The 19,146-nt window shown below is 37.9% G+C and overlaps 1 protein-coding gene across 1 annotated transcript; it reads right to left on the reverse strand.

The window, feature by feature from the left end:
• Positions 1–1,765: 1,765 nt before the first annotated feature.
• Positions 1,766–18,351, reverse strand: ipp.L (intracisternal A particle-promoted polypeptide L homeolog). The gene is given in 9 exon segments (NM_001092326.1): positions 1,766–2,866; positions 4,782–5,002; positions 6,891–7,013; positions 8,143–8,280; positions 13,583–13,750; positions 14,120–14,275; positions 14,872–15,303; positions 16,220–16,513; positions 18,279–18,351. Coding segments are annotated over 8 exon segments (1,755 nt in total). The 5' UTR covers positions 16,512–16,513; positions 18,279–18,351; the 3' UTR covers positions 1,766–2,641.
• Positions 18,352–19,146: the final 795 nt, after the last annotated feature.

Consider the following 19,146-nt stretch of genomic DNA (forward strand, 5'->3'; position numbering starts at 1 on the left):
CTGTGTGTGGGGATTAATAGTAAATTCCAGGTCCCACTGCGACACATTCAGTTACATTGAGTAGGAGAAACAACAGCCTGTCAGAAAGCAGTTCGATAGTGCAGCACTGGCTCTTTCTGAAAGAACAAAAAAATACTTATTTTATGAATTTATGGGAATTATTTGCAGTGTAATTCGAAATAAAACACACCATAAAAATCATGACCAAATTCCTTTAAGGGAAGGAAGTAACCGTAAAAAGGGGATAAGAGACAAAGGGGAAAATTCACTAAAAGGCGAATTTTAACCTGTGAAGGCTCCACCATACCCTGCGCCACTTCGCCAGGCGCAAAATCGCTACCACTAATTCACTAAAATGTGAAGTTGCTTCTTGGCAGCCGAACACTGGCAAAGTTTCGCTAGCGTTAATTCATCAGCGCAAGCTTTTAATAGCGAACTTTCGCTAACATTCGTTTCTACCTTGTGAAACTTTGTTAGTACTCTTACCCTTAGGTCAATTTGAATAGGGCTGGTACATATCATATTGTATAGACTTCTTTATTAGAGAGATTGGTGCAAATGCTTGAAGTGGCCACTTATTATTACACATGTCCAAGGAAGCAAAATAAAGAGTAAATAGATCCTCTAATGCCCTAGACATGAGCCCACTCTAAAACAAATGTGGCATGCCCCTCAAATGGTTGGGAAAGAAATGTGAACACAAAAATCTTTGTTTTGTAATTAACTTTGGAAAGCAATCCCGCTTTAAAATATGAAAAAACGCCAGTGTTTTTTTAGAACTTTCATGACTTTTTGGCATACAGGATATGATGTCACTGACAAAAGATTGAGGAGGATGTAGCTTCATCTTATCAGTTCGCCAGGACTAAGGTGGTGAAGGAAACTATGCGAAAGAGGTAACGTTCTGTAAAATTCATACTTCAGTGAATTTGCAGATTAACGATCATTTGCCTGAGTGAAAATTCTCTTTCGCTATCGAATTGTCCTCTATGCCTGTTATTAAATTGGCGATATGCCTGCTGATGGGATTTCTGGCACATTTTCGCTAGCCACTTCGCCCTTTAGTAATTCTGCTTCAAAGACTTTGATGGAATTCCTCAAAATTGTTATTTTTTTAATTCCACGGTAGTAAACATTAGGAACCAATCAGAATTTAAGTTTTAATGGTCATATAGCAGTTGACAGATCATGCTAATTTGTGAATTTTTACAATTGGTTATTACTTACCGTATAAGGTAAATACTCCAGTTGAGTGTTTTCATATGGGATGGTCACATTTTAGGAGCTATCTAGTTAAAATTTAAAGCAGTATTTTCCAAAATTTAAGTTTATTTCCTGTGTTGTTAAATTAAATCCTATTTTGACTATTTTTAATATTCATATTTTCTTACTCGGTTCACGTTTTTTTTTTTTTGCACCAATATGAATGGAAATATTTTGTCCCCAGCATGCTTACCCTGTGGACTGCCATTATAAGAATGTATCCCCGCACAAAAAAAAATCCTCTATATCTATATTTACAGAATGATGAAAAACATGCTACAACTTGGCCATAGCTTGTAATTGTTTAAGCCACCTTCGGTCAAGGGAATGCCTAAGATGTTCGCTTGAAGCAAATTTAATTAAAACTGATGGCACATGTGGCATATTCTCCACAAGTTTATTTTAGCCATACTGCTGCCTTGCTCTGAAATGTGAATTTAATGGAGTGAGAGATTGACACATGCAGAGGTCCAAGGTTAAGAAGCAGTGGCCACATTCCAGATATTCTATAAAGTGCTTTATTATATAATATACACACAGCAGAACATGTATATAAAACTAAATCACAATTATTGAATGCCATTTTATCAAAACAGCCTCCCATTCACTGATAGCATAGTATATTGCTGCATCATTAACTGTTGCTATACATTGTGCTAGTCCAGTGACAAAGGCTGCTTGTGTTGAGTTGTAATGGCAATGTGCCACACAGATTTAAGTTTGTTTCAGGTGTACTAATTTGTATTAGTTTCACCTATAATTGCCAGTTTCCAGATATATTTTTGGGCAATAGAAGTTTTTGTGTGAAAGGAATCTGTAACTCACATGAAACATCAACATAAAATACATTTTATGCAATATTCTACACTCAACAGCTAGAGAAAATTCGATAAAAAGTTAGCTTCATGGAAGTGCTAAGAAATTGGTGTGGTTAGACCAATTTAAATAGAGGTCAGCTCTATGGGGCATAGTTATCAAAATGTGAGATTAGAGTTTACCGCAGCAAAACTCACCCACTTTCTATTATTTCTATGGGATTTTTAAAAGCATATTTATCAAATGGTGAATTGTAACTTTCACCCATTGATAAATACACATTTCCCATAGGAATGAATATTAAGTAGGTGAGTTTTTCTGTGTCGAAAAAAACTCAACCCGCAGCCAACCTGAACTCGCCCACACCCGCTTCTCCCCTCTGTTTATAGACCCAACCTGCTGATGCTGTCACAAAAGGGACAAGGTGGGTGCGCACCTATAAAACTAGAAGCCAGTGACCCACAACTGGTGTGCCAAAGTTGGCCTGAACCCACCCGCACATCACTAGTGGTGAGCTCTAATCTCATATTTTGATAAATCTGCCCCTATATGCTTATTGTTGTCATAGCACAGCAAGTCCTCCCTCGCAGCGGCTTGTAATCATGCTGCCAATATCAGTCCAGGAATCTGTGTGAGGGTTATAAACTTCAACTGTATCAGTAGTAACAGGAGCTGTAAAGTTCTGCTTGGTGGAGCGTCCTCCAGCAGCATATAGGAGGCCATTTACAGACACCACAGATACTCCTGATCTTGGAATCTTCATTGGAGCTACTTCCACCCACTTTTCCTACAGAGAAAACACATTTAATTAATGCTGGATCCTAGTCTTTGCCATAATTTTTCATATCCTTGCCACCTGAAAGCAATGTTCTGAAAAGAAAAAATGGATATTAACTTATAAACTGTGGTGAAAAGTCAAGGGCTTAGTAACACTATAGCAAGGCTCCCTATGGAACTCATGCATCAGCTGTAAGCCAGCATCAGGACCACTTTCATAATTGGATCCACCATCAATCTTATAACTACACTACCTCTTGAATGAATTATCTTGCAAAAATTGTAACTCCCTGGAAAAACCTATACATATTCATAAAAAGTGAATACCACTAAGGCCTATGTCATATGGGGAGTATTTGCCAGTGGAGAAGTTTTTGCCCCTCCCTTCCCAAGGTTTTATCACAGTACAGGTATGGGACTGGTTATCCAAAATGCTTGGAACCTGGGGTTTTCCTGACAACTGATCTCAATTAGAAGAAAAAGTAAAGCACAGAACAGCTGGTCTCCAAACATTACTATTTTTCCAATTCTAAAAACAAAGGACGTAGGAATTTAAAGAAACAAAAACTATCCACTGTGCAACAACACCAATTCAACCACCTTAGTAGTTGGTAGTCAACCTTTGCTTAACCTAAACTTTCTTAATAAAGTGCATGTTCAATTGTTTCAATTCATTAATTATCTACTTGCAAATCAATTAGTTAGTGCCTCCTTATGATGAAACATTTAATTAATAACTATATAAAAGGCATTTGTAAGAATTAATTGAAAATTAATCATATAACTTGATCTATAAATATAAAGTGCTGTGCCAATAAATATTAGTTTAATTAATTTTCAGTCAGTTGTAATTAGTCCTAGTTGAATTCATTGGTGACCATTAAAAATACCAGATAAATTAATTCCCATTTAGCTCAAATTTATAAGAAAGTAGTAGGAAAAGGAAATATATAGAGGTGGAGCTGTCCCGTTAGCTGCTGCCTATAATTTTTTCTATCCCTGGGACACCACAAAGCTGTAGAAGGCAAAGTAGCAGGGACTGTGATCTTGAATATTAGTTTGCCCTAAACTGTGGAGATAACTAACAAAAACCACAAATCCTCCGTACCCTTGGAGTTCCAGTGTCGGAGTTAAATAGAGAAAGGAGAATGAGTTGAATCTAAAACCGCTGGTTGGCGCTTTGAGAAAGCTAATATAGGATATGTTTGTTGGCGGATCTCTGCATATATTATTGATTTTAATATTTTGAAGCAAAAGCGGTTTTAGATAATCTATTTGGAAACGGTCAAGGGGGGTAGCGTGTAGTCAACCCATCGCTCAATTCAAATCATTCTCCTCTCTCTATTGCACTCCGGCATAATATATAGGTGGACCACAAAAAAAACAATGTAAAATGAGGAAAACTTAAAATCCAGGGATGTAAAATTGAGATTTCACTGTATTTGAGTGTAAGTATCAAAGTTATTGAAGTAGATATGTAAACTCTTGAAAATCCAGTTCTGTCCATTAAAAATACTACATGTACAACTTCTATTGATGTATTCAGCAGCTATACCGAATGTTAACACATCATTTAAAAGCGATATAAGTTAAAAAGACTACATATCTTTTACAGCTGCCATATTAAACTTTTTCAGCAGGGTGAAGGGACCGTTCTCTTAGTCAGACTTTTAAGGTTAGACTGAATGAGATGTTTTTCGTAAATGAAAGACCCAGATTGTTTAATCTTTTGTGATGACTGTTTGTCCCCATACAAATTATGTACTAGGGTTGAAGTCATAAAATGGGAACTTTAAGTCAATTATCTGTTTAATTTCCACCTTCACAAAACTAAGAAATAAATTGGTAGTAGCAGTTGCTGAAGTTCTTGGAAAGTTCTTTCTCAAATGGATACTGTGTTGCAAAGCCAGACTCCTACTCTTTACCTCCTCAAAAGAGAATTTCTCCACTGTATTTAGTGCATCTTGACTCTCGTTTCCTCCGCCTACTGCATACAGGCAATCATTTAAACAGGCAACACCTAGATATGCTCGGCGGGTTCCCATGGGAGGCAAGGACATCCAGCGTCTGGTAATGGGATCATACACTTCAGCTGAGCGTAGCTCTACACCCTCATGGCTGATACCTCCAACAACATAGATCAAACCTATAAAAAAAAACAACCTTTCAATTTGTGTTAATATTTGAATTTATTTTTAATTATTTGCCTTTTTTCCAGATTTCAAAGGGGGATGACTGACCTCTGCAGCCAACATTGACTGCTTCAAGGAGCTACAATTTTATTTCAATACAAAAGGGGGGTTGTGGGAGCACTCCTAAGGTTAAGTAAAAATTTATTAAATATAATGGAAGTGCTACTGACTTGGCCAAATTAATCAGTGCACATTCTCTGGGCCCCTGTCTAAGTAATTCAGTATATATGCAAGTGCATGTTTTCAAAAAGACAGGGGTTTTTAGTTACAAAGTTATGATCATAAAGTTGATAAACCACCATACCACGTCAAGGTAAACCCCACACGTTGGTCCTTAACTTGTTTACCTCTGGTCATAGTATAAAAGGAGTAGTGCCTCTCTGCATAGTAGCATTAATTGAAGTAAATGTCTGCTTAACCTTGGTTTCAGTCTGAGGGCTAGATCCTCCCCGGCCACTAGCTTGCGGCCAATTTTATTGCTATAGTTACTTTTTTGTAACTTACAGTATCTTTCAGTTTAGACCCTTTCCTATTCATCTTTCAAACCACTGCTGGGTTACTAGGGTACATTGGATCCTAGCAACCAGCTGCTGTAATTTCAAACTAGAGATCTGTGGAACGGAAAACTTAATTCAATTACCACAAAAAAAGTGAAATGGAAAACCAAGAGAAATCAGTTACCACAACATACTGACGCTTGTATGCATTATTTATAGGTAGAATTAAAATTCATGTTATATATTGCTAATCCGAGTCAAACATTTTAGAGACAGATTCATCAAAATGTGAGATTAGAGCTCACCACAGAAAGACTCACCCACTTTTTATTCATTCCTATGGCATTTCTAGAAGTGTTTTTATCAATGGGTGAAAAGTAGAGTTCACCATTTAAAAAAATCACACAAGAATGAACAGAAAGGGTTTTGTTTTGTTTTTTTGCAGTGAGCAAATCTCACATTTTGATAAATCTGTCCCTTATTGTTTATTCCTATGACAGAGTGTTGCCATACACAACTATTAAGTCTTAGCTATAGATTTTTAATTAAACTGTAACAATAGCAGCATTAAAGCGGACCTGTCACCCAGACATAAAAAGCTGTCTAATAAAAGTCCTTTTCAAATATTTGTTAGCAGTATAGAAGCATGACAACAAAGGGATGGGGGGCATCCTATACTGGGAGGCTTTTGACTTGAGAAGCCCCCTGCACACTAAAATTATCTGCTAGACTGGTGGCTTTTCAGCAAAAAAGTAGCTTTTAAAATATTTTTTTTAATTCTCTTTATTTAGAATTTTTCAAAAAGTCACATGAAATATAACAGTGATATACAGAAATTGCATCAAGAACAATATCATGTTATGAAATCAGGCAATATCTTTTAAAATATTTTAAACAAAATAAATAGCAAAAGTTGCTTTTCTTTATGATCATAGAATTATTTTCATCCCCTTTAAATTATTTTACATAAATTTCACTTGGACCTGATCAGCTTTCTGCTCTTCCTGTTTTATGAAGTTAGTACTAAACAGGCATAAAGCTGATGGCACAAATGACGTTTTCTCCTCTGTTCTATTTAAACCAGAGAAGTGCCATAAACCATGGCAGTAACACCCCATTCACTTGAATGGAAAATGTAAGCTCTTGTGAGCAGGGCCCTCTAATTTCATTTTTATTCTGCAAACCTTGTTTGTTAAATTATAGGACCCCTGTTTTATATAAATTATTGTAAAGCAACATGTAACTTGCTGGTTCTATATAAATAAATGATGAAGATGAAATGTCTGTATTGGCACTCTAAAACAGCTTAAGCTGGAATGTTTTTTTTCTTTCTCTTTTTACTTACCCTGCCTTTCACAGCAAGCAAAGTTATACCTAGGAACAGCCATGCTTCCTACTACTTGCCAAGCATTCTCTTCAGGTGAAAAGCGCTCAATGCTGTTTCCAATTTCTGATCCAACCCAGCCTCCTGCAACAAATATATGTTATTATACAAAGTGGCCCCTTCCTAGCCCATTATAAACGGGTGTATAGTGGAAGAACTGAATTGCTGTTCTTAATATAATTGTTAAAATTAATAAATGTGTCTTAAGAAAGTTCAATTGCTCACAAAACTTCTATAAAGGTGATCTATAGCCCTAGAAAATCAACAGGAACTGAAGACTGACCCAACCCCCCCTCCCCCTTTTAGCTGGGAGAAAGGCTAGCAGCCCCAAGAAAAGGCCTGGAATATATATCCCTTTATGGTATTTTATTGCAGGAATCACTTCCACCTGATATTCTCTAGTGAGTGCCACCATATTAACCAGAATAAACCTGTGGAGTGTTTTAGCTGCAACTCTGGGCTGATGTATGCATGCAGGGCCAGAACTAGGGGTAGGCAGAGTAGGCACGAGCCTAGGGCGCAAAGGTGGAGGGGCGCCAGGCACGTACTTACCCCTAGTCCGGTCCCTTCTCTGCCGACCGCCCACTTGTTCCCATCTGTGCGAGTACGCATGCGTCGATTCGCACATGTGCAGAAGCGTCTTTTCGCGCATGCACAGAAGCGTCTTTACTTGCAGAAGCGTGCAACCCAGGGCCGGAACTAGGGGTAGGCAGAGTAGGCACGTGTCTAGGACGCAAAGGTGGAGGGGCACCAGGCACGTACTTACTCCTTCCCCTAGTCCGGTCCCTTCTCTGTTGACCGCCCGCTTGTTCCCATCTGTGCAAGTACCCATGCGTCGATTTGCGCTTGCGCAGAAGCATCTTTTCGTGCATGCGCAGAAGCGGTTTTACTTGCAGCAGCCGGGCAGGCTGCCTAGGGCGCCTGCCCGGCTCTGTATGCATGCATGGTAAACATGACTCCTGTACTATTGGGAAGGTGTTTGGCATCATATTAAACTCAGTATTCTTCTAACATTCTCATTTACATTAAAGCAATCGATCAGAAGACTCTAATAAGATATTTAGCCGAAAATAAATTCATTTTGAGAAAAAAATTATATTTTGCTAGATAAGCAAAGTAATATAACCAGATTCATTAGAAAAAGTCAGGTAAAAATAACTGAGAAAACTGCAGACACATATTCACATTACACTGGAATACAAAAAGTAATCACCTAAGGCATAAATGGCTCCATGAGAGGAACATACTCCGACACCACATCTAGGCTGGTTCATGGAAGACACTGCTGCCCACTGTTTACTCACTGGGTCATAGCATTCCACACAGTCAAAAATCATGGAGTCCTTTTCACCTTGGTAGAAAAAAAAAATTTTTTTTTTTTTGAAAGTTGATGACAACAATACATGTGCTGCGTATATGCTATAGTTTAAAGAGAAAAAAAGACAAAGTGGCGGAATAATGCCCATTCGTATATGCCATCTTTGCTATGAATCTGAGAAAATCAGAATTTCTATAGATAGAGTATGGAAAGATTATATATAATATTATACAAAAATATGTAGATTTAATTTATCATGTATGTAGAGTTATTTATCAAAGGTCGAGTTGTGTTTTTCCCCAAAAAAATTGAGTTTTTTGATGGTAGTTTCAGTAAAAACTAGAATTTTTCAAGATTTATTATGCCCCGAGATGCTCAAATCCAAAAATACTCCAGCTAAAACCCGTCAAGGTCATGTAGAAATCAATAAGAGAGGTCCCTTGAACCATTTGAAGATGTTTTAGCCTTCATGAGTTTCGGGTTTTTTACGTGGTTTGCGTTCGAAAACTCGATCAATTTGAGCTATTAGAGGGTTTTTTTTGCCGATAACTCGATCAATTTGAGTATTCGAGTTTTTCCTTTGACAAATAACCTCCTTCATGTACATTTTATGCAGTCAAGTAAGTAATAAGTAGCAGCTGAGGTGACCCAAAAATTTGTGGACTGGCTATTCCCAGTGGAGGGCCCTGGCTGTCCCAGTGTGCGCACTGGAGAAAGAGTGAGTCTCTCTGGACAGTTGCAGGGAAGTGTAGCAAACAGGGAGCAGTAAAGTTAATTGTTTACCATGTTGTGTTTTGGGTGTATAATCCCAGTCAGATCCCAAAAGAGTGAGGGTCCAGCTTCATTTTATTTATAGTGACTGTAAATTTGGGTGAAACATGTATTGATGTTAATAAAGTGCAGTGAGAAGAGTGAGAGAGTGTTTTAAACTGAAATTTGGTGTCCCTATCTCCCACTTATCTTGACTCTACCAATACAATCTCCAAGTACTTCTCCACTATATATTGTGGCAGCATTGGCCTATTATACAGATATGTAATTAACTGCAATTAACAAGAAAAAGGATCCGATTTGGATACAGAAGGAATAAAAGCTTAAATGAACAGTTATCTCCCACAGACCCAGTAAGCAAATACAGTACAACACAGCAAGGAGTATCTAACATGGGATCCTTCATATGTGGCAATTGTGTCATATGTAATGTGCAAGTCATTGAACCCCTGGGTAATAGTGACCATAATGTTATATCTTTTAATGTCTGGTGCAAAAAACAAAAATATACTGGGGCAACAAAAACCATGAATTTTGCCAAAGCTAATTTTAGTGCCTTGAGGGCTGCCCTACAGAGCATTGATTGGGGCATTAGGTTTTCAGCTAAAAACACAGAACAGAAATGGTTGTCCTTTAAAATGATATTAAATCATTACTGTTCTCAATTTATTCCCTTAAGGACTAAACGTAGAAGCTCTAAGAATCATCCTGTGTGGCTTAATACAGAGGTAAAGATGTTAATGGGAAAGAAGAGAAAGGCATTTAAAAACTACAAATCTGTAGGGACAGAAGCTGCATTTAATGAATATAAACACTGTAATAAATGTTGTAAATCAGCAATCCGGAAGGCTAAGAAAAGAAATGAAGAGTTAATTGCGGTGGAGGTGAAAACTAACCCTAAAAAGTTTTTTAAATATATTAATAGTAAAAAGATGCAGGTTGAGAGTGTTGCTCCATTAAATAATGGTATCAGTATGGTTGTAACAGATACAGATAAGGCAAATGTGTTAAATCAGTTCTTTTCTTCAGTGTACACAATAGAGGAGTCTGGGTTCACAGGCTCACTTAATAACTGCACGAATGGTTCAGCTCAATCTAGTCAGTGGCTGACTCAGGATATGATTCAAAAAGCTTTAATACAAATTAATGTAAACAAGGCTCCAGGGCCTGATGGCATACACCCCCGGGTTCTAAGAGAGCTTAGTTCAGTTTTAGACCAGCCCTTATTTCTGATTTTCTCAGATTCACTGTCATCTGGTATGGTGCCTATGGATTGGAGAAAAGCTGATGTTATTCCAATATTTAAAAAGGGATTACGATCTCAGCCTGGCAATTATAGGCCAGTAAGCTTGACATCTGTGGTGGGCAAATTATTTGAAGGCTTGTTAAGGGATCACATACAAAATTTTGTCCTAATGAATGGCATTATGAGCAACAATCAGCATGGCTTTATGAAGGATAGGTCATGTCAGACGAATTTGATTGCATTTTATGATGTGGTAAGTAAGATTCTGGATAGTGGGGGGGCAGTAGATGTGATCTATTTGGATTTTGCCAAAGCGTTTGATACTGTGCCCCACAAACGACTGCTTTCTAAACTAAGGTCTGTTGGGCTTAATGAAGTCGTTTGCACATGGATAGGAAACTGGCTACAGGGTCGGGTACAGAGGGTGGTTGTTAATGGGACATTCTCTACTTGGAGTAAGGTTCTTAGTGGGGTCCCCCAGGGCTCAGTATTGGGTCCACTTTTATTTAACTTGTTCATTAATGACTTAGGGGAGGGTGTTGTAAGTAATGTATCAGTGTTTGCAGATGACACAAAATTATCCAGCCCAATTAATTCCATCCAGGATGTGGCATCCTTGCAACAGGATCTTGACAAACTGGCAATCTGGGCAGCTAAGTGGCAAATGAGATTCAATGTTGATAAATGTAAAGTCATGCACCTGGGATGTAAAAATATCCAAGCCACTTATACCCTAAATGGGACTGCACTAGGCAAATCCATTATGGAAAAGGACCTTGGAGTCCTTGTAGATGATAAACTTGGCTGTAGCAAGCAATGCCAGTCAGCAGCATCAAGGGCAAATAAGGTCTTGAGCTGTATTAAAAGGGGCATAGAGTCACGGGAGGAGGGGGTCATTCTTCCACTGTATAGAGCACTTGTAAGGCCCCATCTAGAATATGCTGTACAGTTTTGGTCTCCATCACTCAAACAGGACATTATTGTATTAGAGAGGGTACAGAGAAGAGCAACTAAGCTGGTAAAAGGTATTGAAAATCTTAGCTATGAGGAAAGACTGGCCAAATTGGGGATGTTCACGCTGGAGAAGAGGCGCTTAAGGGGTGATATGATGACTATGTATAAATATATAAAGGGATCATATAACAATCTCTCTAATGCTTTATTTACCAGTAGGTCTTTCCAGCTGACACGAGGTCACCCATTCCGATTAGAAGAAAAGAGGTTCCGCCTAAATATTCGGAAGGGGTTTTTTACAGTGAGAGCTGTGAAGATGTGGAATTCTCTCCCTGAATCAGTTGTACAGGCTGATACATTAGATAGCTTTAAGAAGGGGTTGGATGGCTTTTTAGCAAGTAAGGGAATACAGGGTTATGGGAAATAGCTCATAGTCCAAGTTGATCCAGGGACTAATCCGATTGCCATTTTGGAGTCAGGAAGGAATTTTTCCCCCTCTAAGGCAAATTGGAGAGGCTTCAGATGGGTTTTTTGCCTTCCTCTGGATCAACTGGCAGATAGGTAGTTAATAAACAAAAAAAAAAAAAGGTTGAACTCGATGGACATGTGTCTTTTTTCAACCTTACTTACTATGTTACTATGTTACTATGTTACTATGTAATACTTTGATCACAGGTGACACCTTTTTTCATCCCCATATTGGGAAGGTGTACCACATTAAGCATAGGCTCACTTGCATTTCCCGGAATGTTGTATACATAATCAAAAAAAAAACTGACTTGTTTATTGTGGGAAAACAAATCAGCAATTGAAGGAAAGAGTGAGTATGCACAGATCCAGGATTAGGGCTGCCCTCTATCCCTAGCCAAAACAGAATGTTAAGCAGAACATCTCTAAACAGATAGTGGCACAGCATTGGTCAAAAGCTCAACATCCGGCTTTATCTTTTAAATGCATGCCCATTGATTGTGTACAAGATCCTCCAAGAGGAGGGTATGTGGATAGTTTGCTGCTTCAGAGGGAAGCATTTTAGACTTTTCAACTTGATTGCGTAGCCCCACGGGGACTTAATAGTGTATTACAGTTTTACAGTTGAACTGGTTCTTACCCACAGGATGACGTGTTGTGATGTGTCTTGTGACAGGAGCTCGAGGGGTTACCCCTTACTTTAGATGTGTTATACCTTATAAGGAACTTGTATGATCTGGCCAAGTAATGTGTATGGTATAATCCGTTTATAATACACAAAAGACACGAATATCTTGTAAATTATATCCTTATAAACGGTGAGTTCTGATGTCATCAGTTATAAACGGTGAATTCTGATGTCATTTCTGTCACATGACTCACTAAAATTTGTGTATTATAATAAATAAAGTACCCCCAGTTGCAAAATATGTGGATATTAGAAGTTAAAAATCCAAAAAGCAGACGGCACTTCTGAAAGGTGGGTTTTATTGGAGATCCTGCTGGAAATTCCTGTATTATAATAAATAAAGTACCCCCAGTTGCAAAATATGAGGATATTATAAGTTACCTCGGAGTTCCATGACCTGTATAAAAACACGAGGCACGAGTTTTTATATGGTCATGAAACTCCTTGGTAACTTATAATATCCTTATATTTTACAAGAGGGGGTACTTTATTCACTATATAATACACAAAAGCCATGAATATCCTGTTAATTATATCCTTATAAACGGTGCGTTCTGATGTCATTTCTGTCACATGACTCACTGAAACTTGTGTAATATAATAAATAAAGTACCCCCAGTTGCAAAATATGAAAAAAAAAGTTCCATGACCTGTATAAAAACACTCGGCCTTGCGTTTTTATATGGTCATGAAACTCCTCGGTAACTTATAATATCCTTATAGTTTACAAGAGGGGGTACTTTATTCACTATATAATATGAGACATCCACTGAGCATGGTTTGTTTTTGTATATAGATCTGATAGACAGATTTAGAACAAGGGGGCCCCCTTATAGAGAGAGTTTGTAATAGTGGTTGGCGCAATGGCTAACATTTGTTCTGTTTTTAAAAATGTTTGATATATGTAACTTTTAATCAGTCCACTTGTATTTCATTAGTTCACTTGTATTTAAAATGTATTTTAAAGCATATATTTATTGCATATCACTGGACACTTTCTTGGAGCAATATATTGCACTGCTGGTTTATTCCTTACATAGCACCTGTCACTTTATACTTGCATGGCACTGTTGGTTGTGCTTTAATGACTGTGCATAATTTATTTAAATTCCCTTAATCAGGAGGTCAATAAGAGTATTTATACTTGATTGTGTTTAGGGTGGGGGTTGCCTTGAGAAAAACCTGGTTTCTATATGTGGTGTAGATACCTCCAATCACATAGATTCTCCCTTCCAAAACTGCTACACTCATCCCACTTCGAGCTTGGTGCAGAGATGACACTGTGCTCCAGTACTGACTGAAGGTATCAAAGCGTTCCACACAACTTAAAGCTCTGCTGTCACTCCAACGGCCACCAAGCAAGCGAGTGTACCCACCTATCAAGGGAACAGCAGAAATTAAATAGAACAGTGCTTAATAAAATGCATATTAGAATGAAGTACAGACAAATTTTAAAAATGGTTCAACGTTTCCAAATTATGAATTACAATAAAACTGCACCTCAAGTGCTCACCTTATGATACAAGTTCATTCTGCAATATATTTTTTTTTTTTTTTTTTAAAGCCTTCAAATAACATTGTTTTACTCAGCAAGGAAAGCAATATGCAATTTATACAAACTCAAATCCCATAACAGTCATGTATTTTTTAAAACCAATCAGGTTTTCACTATGAGAGAACAGGATTAGTCTAATGTTTGCAATTTCATAACATACAATTTAGTTACTCATGCAAATAGTTATTACCAATTGCATAAAGAAATTTCCGGGCTTTTCTGCGTGGCCGAACTCGAGATGTCTGCAGAAAGTTGCAAAGTTTTTTGTCTTTTGGCGAAAGGCTGGGCTCACAGTATTCTCTCAGGAGGGTCTGCAGAGCTACGCGAAGGCTGAAGTCAGTGATATCTATAGACATTAAAACATACAATGAAAACCAAATCTGATAATCATGAGCCGTCACGAGGCCAGGAATTACCAAACTGCGTATTTATTTAAGCTACGTAAAAAAGCAGCAGAATACAATCTCCTGCATAGTTTCTACCTATCTCAATGCCGTGTAAAATACGGTTTATATGTTATATGCACCTGTAAAGCTGCAAGTAGCGAAAATGCATGAAAAACAACACAAGTCTAATAAACTGAAGTAGAACAGGCTACTAAAACTGCCTAAGAAACATGTTTTTACTCAGCTTTTCTAATATATTGATTCTTACCCCATTTCGTTTTTTTCCCTTACATTTCCAAGGACTTCACCAAATCCAGTGAAATACAGTATATACTTTTGCCATTAATTCAGCTGCAACAGTGGTGTACTCACTTTTACTTTCATAACTACCGCACCGAAACCCTTCCTTAATTTTTTATGCAAATGTGGATGCTTGGCATTAGTTTTATAGGCCTAACTTTACAAAAGTGTTAGTTGTGCCAAATGATTGTAGAAGAAAGGAGAAGTTTCCAACCAGATTATTTTCAGCTATAGCTGGTTTAAAAGCTCCCTTTACCTTCAATAGCTTTTTGAAGTCTTTTTGGAGGTAATAATGAAAAACGTACTGGCTCCAAAACTTCAATAACATGTCTCTTTCGTGTGACAATGTCCTTCTGGATCCATGTCATTGCAGCAGAGAAAACTTGGTATTCATCTTCAATGCAGAGCTCCTCGCTTTGTAAAATTTGTACAAGCTGATCCTTAGTCAGGGTTGGAAATTCATCCCCAGTCTGCACCTCTGTAAAATGTGTGTGGATATAACTTTCAGTAAACTCAAGCAGTGGATGGCAGGCTAGATGCTCTGCAAACTGGAAGAAGCCTATACAATTGGCTGGTTCAGTATGCTCCGTAAGAAAGTCACAGCACAGCTCCACCACATGGCTCAGCTGAAGCATATCTGCTGCAGTCATCAGCTCTTCAACATTCTCTGTGCTGATATTTACTGAACCTGTGCCATGGGGAAGAAATGTACAAATTCATTAATTTTAAATTAAACTCTGCACCTACAAAGCTACACAATAATTTAAATGCTATCCTCAATTGCAACCCTGTCCTTAAAACCCTGGCTAACCATTTATGCATTAAAAAAGTTTATATTCCTCGGTACTCTGCACTATCTGCTCTTGAAATGGTCAACATAAAACACAATACAATTCTAAAAGTATGTGGACAACCCTTCCAATTACTGGAATTGGCTATGTAAGCCAGACTACATCATACTATGGCATTCCTCCTCTCTTGCAGCAACAGTTTGGAAAAGGCCATATCCTGTTTCACCAGAATAACAACCCAGTGTGCATAGTAAGAGAATACAGAATTGGTTTACAGGCATGGGAATTGAAGAACTGCACTGGCCTGCACAGAGTCAACCTAATGAAATACCCGTGAAATAAATTGAAACGCCAATGTTAGCCAGGCCTAATTGCCAAACATCAGTTGCGCCAACCTGTTGCATTAAAAATGGAAGCAAATCCCACCACCAATGAGGGTAATGTTTCTTTTAGCAGCAATGAGAGAACCAATTTCATATAGCATGCTTGGTTTGGAATGGGATGTACTTTTAGCCATATAGTATATAGATAGGGTTCTAAGTCAGCCCTGTACCTCTATATGCATGAAATAGGGCCATACCTCTACCTAGAAAAAAATAAGAAAGCTAAATGCCATCCCCATGGCTTCCAGCAGGGCAGTAAAGAATACCCAGATACAGAGCTAATTTGTTTTTGAGAATGCTGTTCTTTCTCTGCTTTCTGTTTGCCAGGGGATTGCCAACATGTATATGTTTATCCAAAGGAATGTAACTACTAAAGGGTTAGCGCATATGTTTTGAAGAAATTCTTCTCATGTGGAGTAACAAATTATACCTGTGTAAATAAAATCCAAGATCAGTTGAAAACTTTTTGGTTCTAGTCCTTGAATCTGTACCACATCAATCAAAGACTCTTTCATTCCACCAGCCAGAAGTGCTTCAAAATAGGGGCTGCTTGCAGCCAGTACTAACTTGTGTACCCCAAACCTTGTGTCGCCTATCTGTATTTGCACATCACAGAACTCAAGCTTTTGTCTCATCTGATTCATCTGTGCAAGGATGAGCTGGGCATGCTTGTCCAATGTACGTACGGAGGTGCTGGCTTTAGTTTCAGTCTCTGGTTCCATAGCTGTTCAACAACAAAAGGAACATTGAATTAATATAATAATAATATAATAATATAACAAAAATTGGCTTCCGTTAAAGTTTACTTCAGAGACAAAAGACACCCCTTTTCAACATTTGTTCAATTAATAGGGCTTGTGCTTATCAAACGTTTTGCCTTTTGTTTTAATTAAGAAATAGCTATGTTTTTTTGTTTTGTTTCCTTCACTAAAGAAGACAATGAAACCAGTTTAGGAGAACTAAACCCCCATTTAGCCAAAAGTCCCCACTGGCCCCCCTCCCTGTCTACCTGAATTGTGTCCCTCTATAAATACTGACCTCACATGCAGAGTCAGCGAAGCGGAGCTCACGAGCACCATCTTTGCCGCTTCGGTATTTTCCGTAATGTGAGTGCCGTATTGCTGCATGAGCAGTTGGAGTAATCTTCCAGTTCGTGACAACTGCGCATGCGCCAAAAGTAACAGAAATTGCTGCAGGGACCTGTAGAATACCAAATCGCTGGAAGATGGCGCCCGTGAGCTCCGCTGCTTATGCAACTGCGGTCAGTATTTCTAGAGGGGACACCATTCAGGTGTAAGACTGTGCATGGGGGGAGGCAGGGAGGGGGGCCAGTGGGGACTTTTGGATAAAGGGCGGTTTCATCGTCTTCTTTAGTGCCAGAAAACAAAACAAAAAAACATAGCTATTTCTTAATTAAAACAAAAGGCTAAACGTATGATCAGCACAAGCCCTATTAAATAATGAAAAGGGGTGTATTTTGTCTCTGAAGTAAACTTTAATGGAAGTGTGATAGCCAAAATGGCTAAGGTGCATAAAAAAAGGCATTGATCAAAGTATATTTCATCGTCCAGTTTTTGAAATAGACACATTTTAAAAAGCAAGTGTTTTAGTTACACCTTTATGATCATTAAGTTTACGCCATCATACCATAGTCAGAATTAAAGACTATGGTATGAAAAAAACAAGAATGTACCAGTGCATTTTAATCATTTAGATATAGAATGAATGTGCTTTAAAAAGTAGTGATTCTAGATACTTTATTACACATTTCTGCAAATTCCCTACTAGTCCCACTTCCTGCTGCCTCCTTTCCCAGGCTGTGCAGGGGAGCTGCCAGCACTCAGCACTGAAAGATATGAGCCAATCAGCAGCTAGGCTGACCTGATAGGGAACTGAAGCCTGTCTTTGCTTGTGTGACTGCAGGGCTGCGATTGGCTGTCCTCTCCTGTTAGGACACACCCACCCCTTATTTGAAACAGGGACCAATAAAGGGGCTATATTTAAAGATAATATTAATTTTTAGCACAAGGTGACACTAACAACACACATTATTCATAATTGCCTACAAAATTAGGCTTTTTTAATTTATCTTATAAGTCTCCTTGAACAAGTGTTACTGAACACTTTTTGTAAATTTCACTGATGATCCCCGTTATACTGTGGGTAATAAAATATGTAATGCTTAGGTTCCAGGCTTGCTGGACAGGGAAGGACATAAAAGACTCATCATCCTGCAGGATGTAACTTCAGTATATGCTCTTGCAAGTTTGTTTATCAGAAGCAAGCACTAAACAGGATGAAATGCCAGGAAGATTGTATTAAAGTATACATGGCTATTGTATAGGGCTGCCTTACTTGTCGTTGCTGTGCAGAATGATAGAACTCTGATGATCACAGACTGTAATAATTAACAGAACATAGAATTATAGCAAAGAGAAAAGTACACTTTTACAAGAATGTACAAATATGTCTATATGTACGTCTCTCACCAATATTCCAGAGGGTAGAATGTATCCTGACTGGATCCCTTGTGTAGTCCTTAGCATGTCACTGCCGTCATTTTGTTCACTGGACAAGTGAATATTGAGCATAGACTCTCGTCAGATCTTACTTCCTGCCTGAGCTATCCCAGCAGCTCTGACCTCATTACCAACAAGCTGCTACAAAATCGGCAACACAAGTCTACCACTACCATATACCTTCTAATATAAACGTAACTGCAAGGCAACGAATGAAATTATCACACACAGATAGAGTTCAGTAGAAAAAAAAATACCAGCCTTCCTCTATTTTTATCTTTCTTACCTATTAATAACATTGTCATCAGGTATGACTTCTACCAACCAGACAGGTAAAATTCAGCTCGGGAGGGCAACACTTAAAAAGTAAAAATCTAAAATATATCTACCTGGGATAAGTTGTAACTGAGTTTTGCATTTGTTAACGGACATTAAATGAATACAGAATATATAACATTAGTGTAATATTAGTAAAGTATTATTTAGTTAAGTAAAGCAGTGTTTGATTTAACCAAATTACTTACAATTTGAACTAGATATATGCATTTAAAAATAAATGTATGCTAATCCTACAGTACGTGTCTGATTCCTTCCTGTTAATAAGTAATTGAAAATACAGGTATGGGACCCATTATCTGGAAACCCGTTATCCAGAAAGCTCTGAATCCAAATAATCCAAATTTTTAAAAATAATTTCCTTTTCCTTTTTTGTAATAAAAAAACAGTATCTTGTACTTGATCCAAACTAAGATATAATTCATCTTTATTAGAGGCAAAACCAGCCTATTTGATTTATTTAATGTTTAAATGATTTTCTAGTAGGCTTAAGGTATGATGA

Source organism: Xenopus laevis, chromosome 4L, assembly GCF_017654675.1.
Source record: "Xenopus laevis strain J_2021 chromosome 4L, Xenopus_laevis_v10.1, whole genome shotgun sequence".
NCBI lineage: Eukaryota > Metazoa > Chordata > Amphibia > Anura > Pipidae > Xenopus > Xenopus laevis.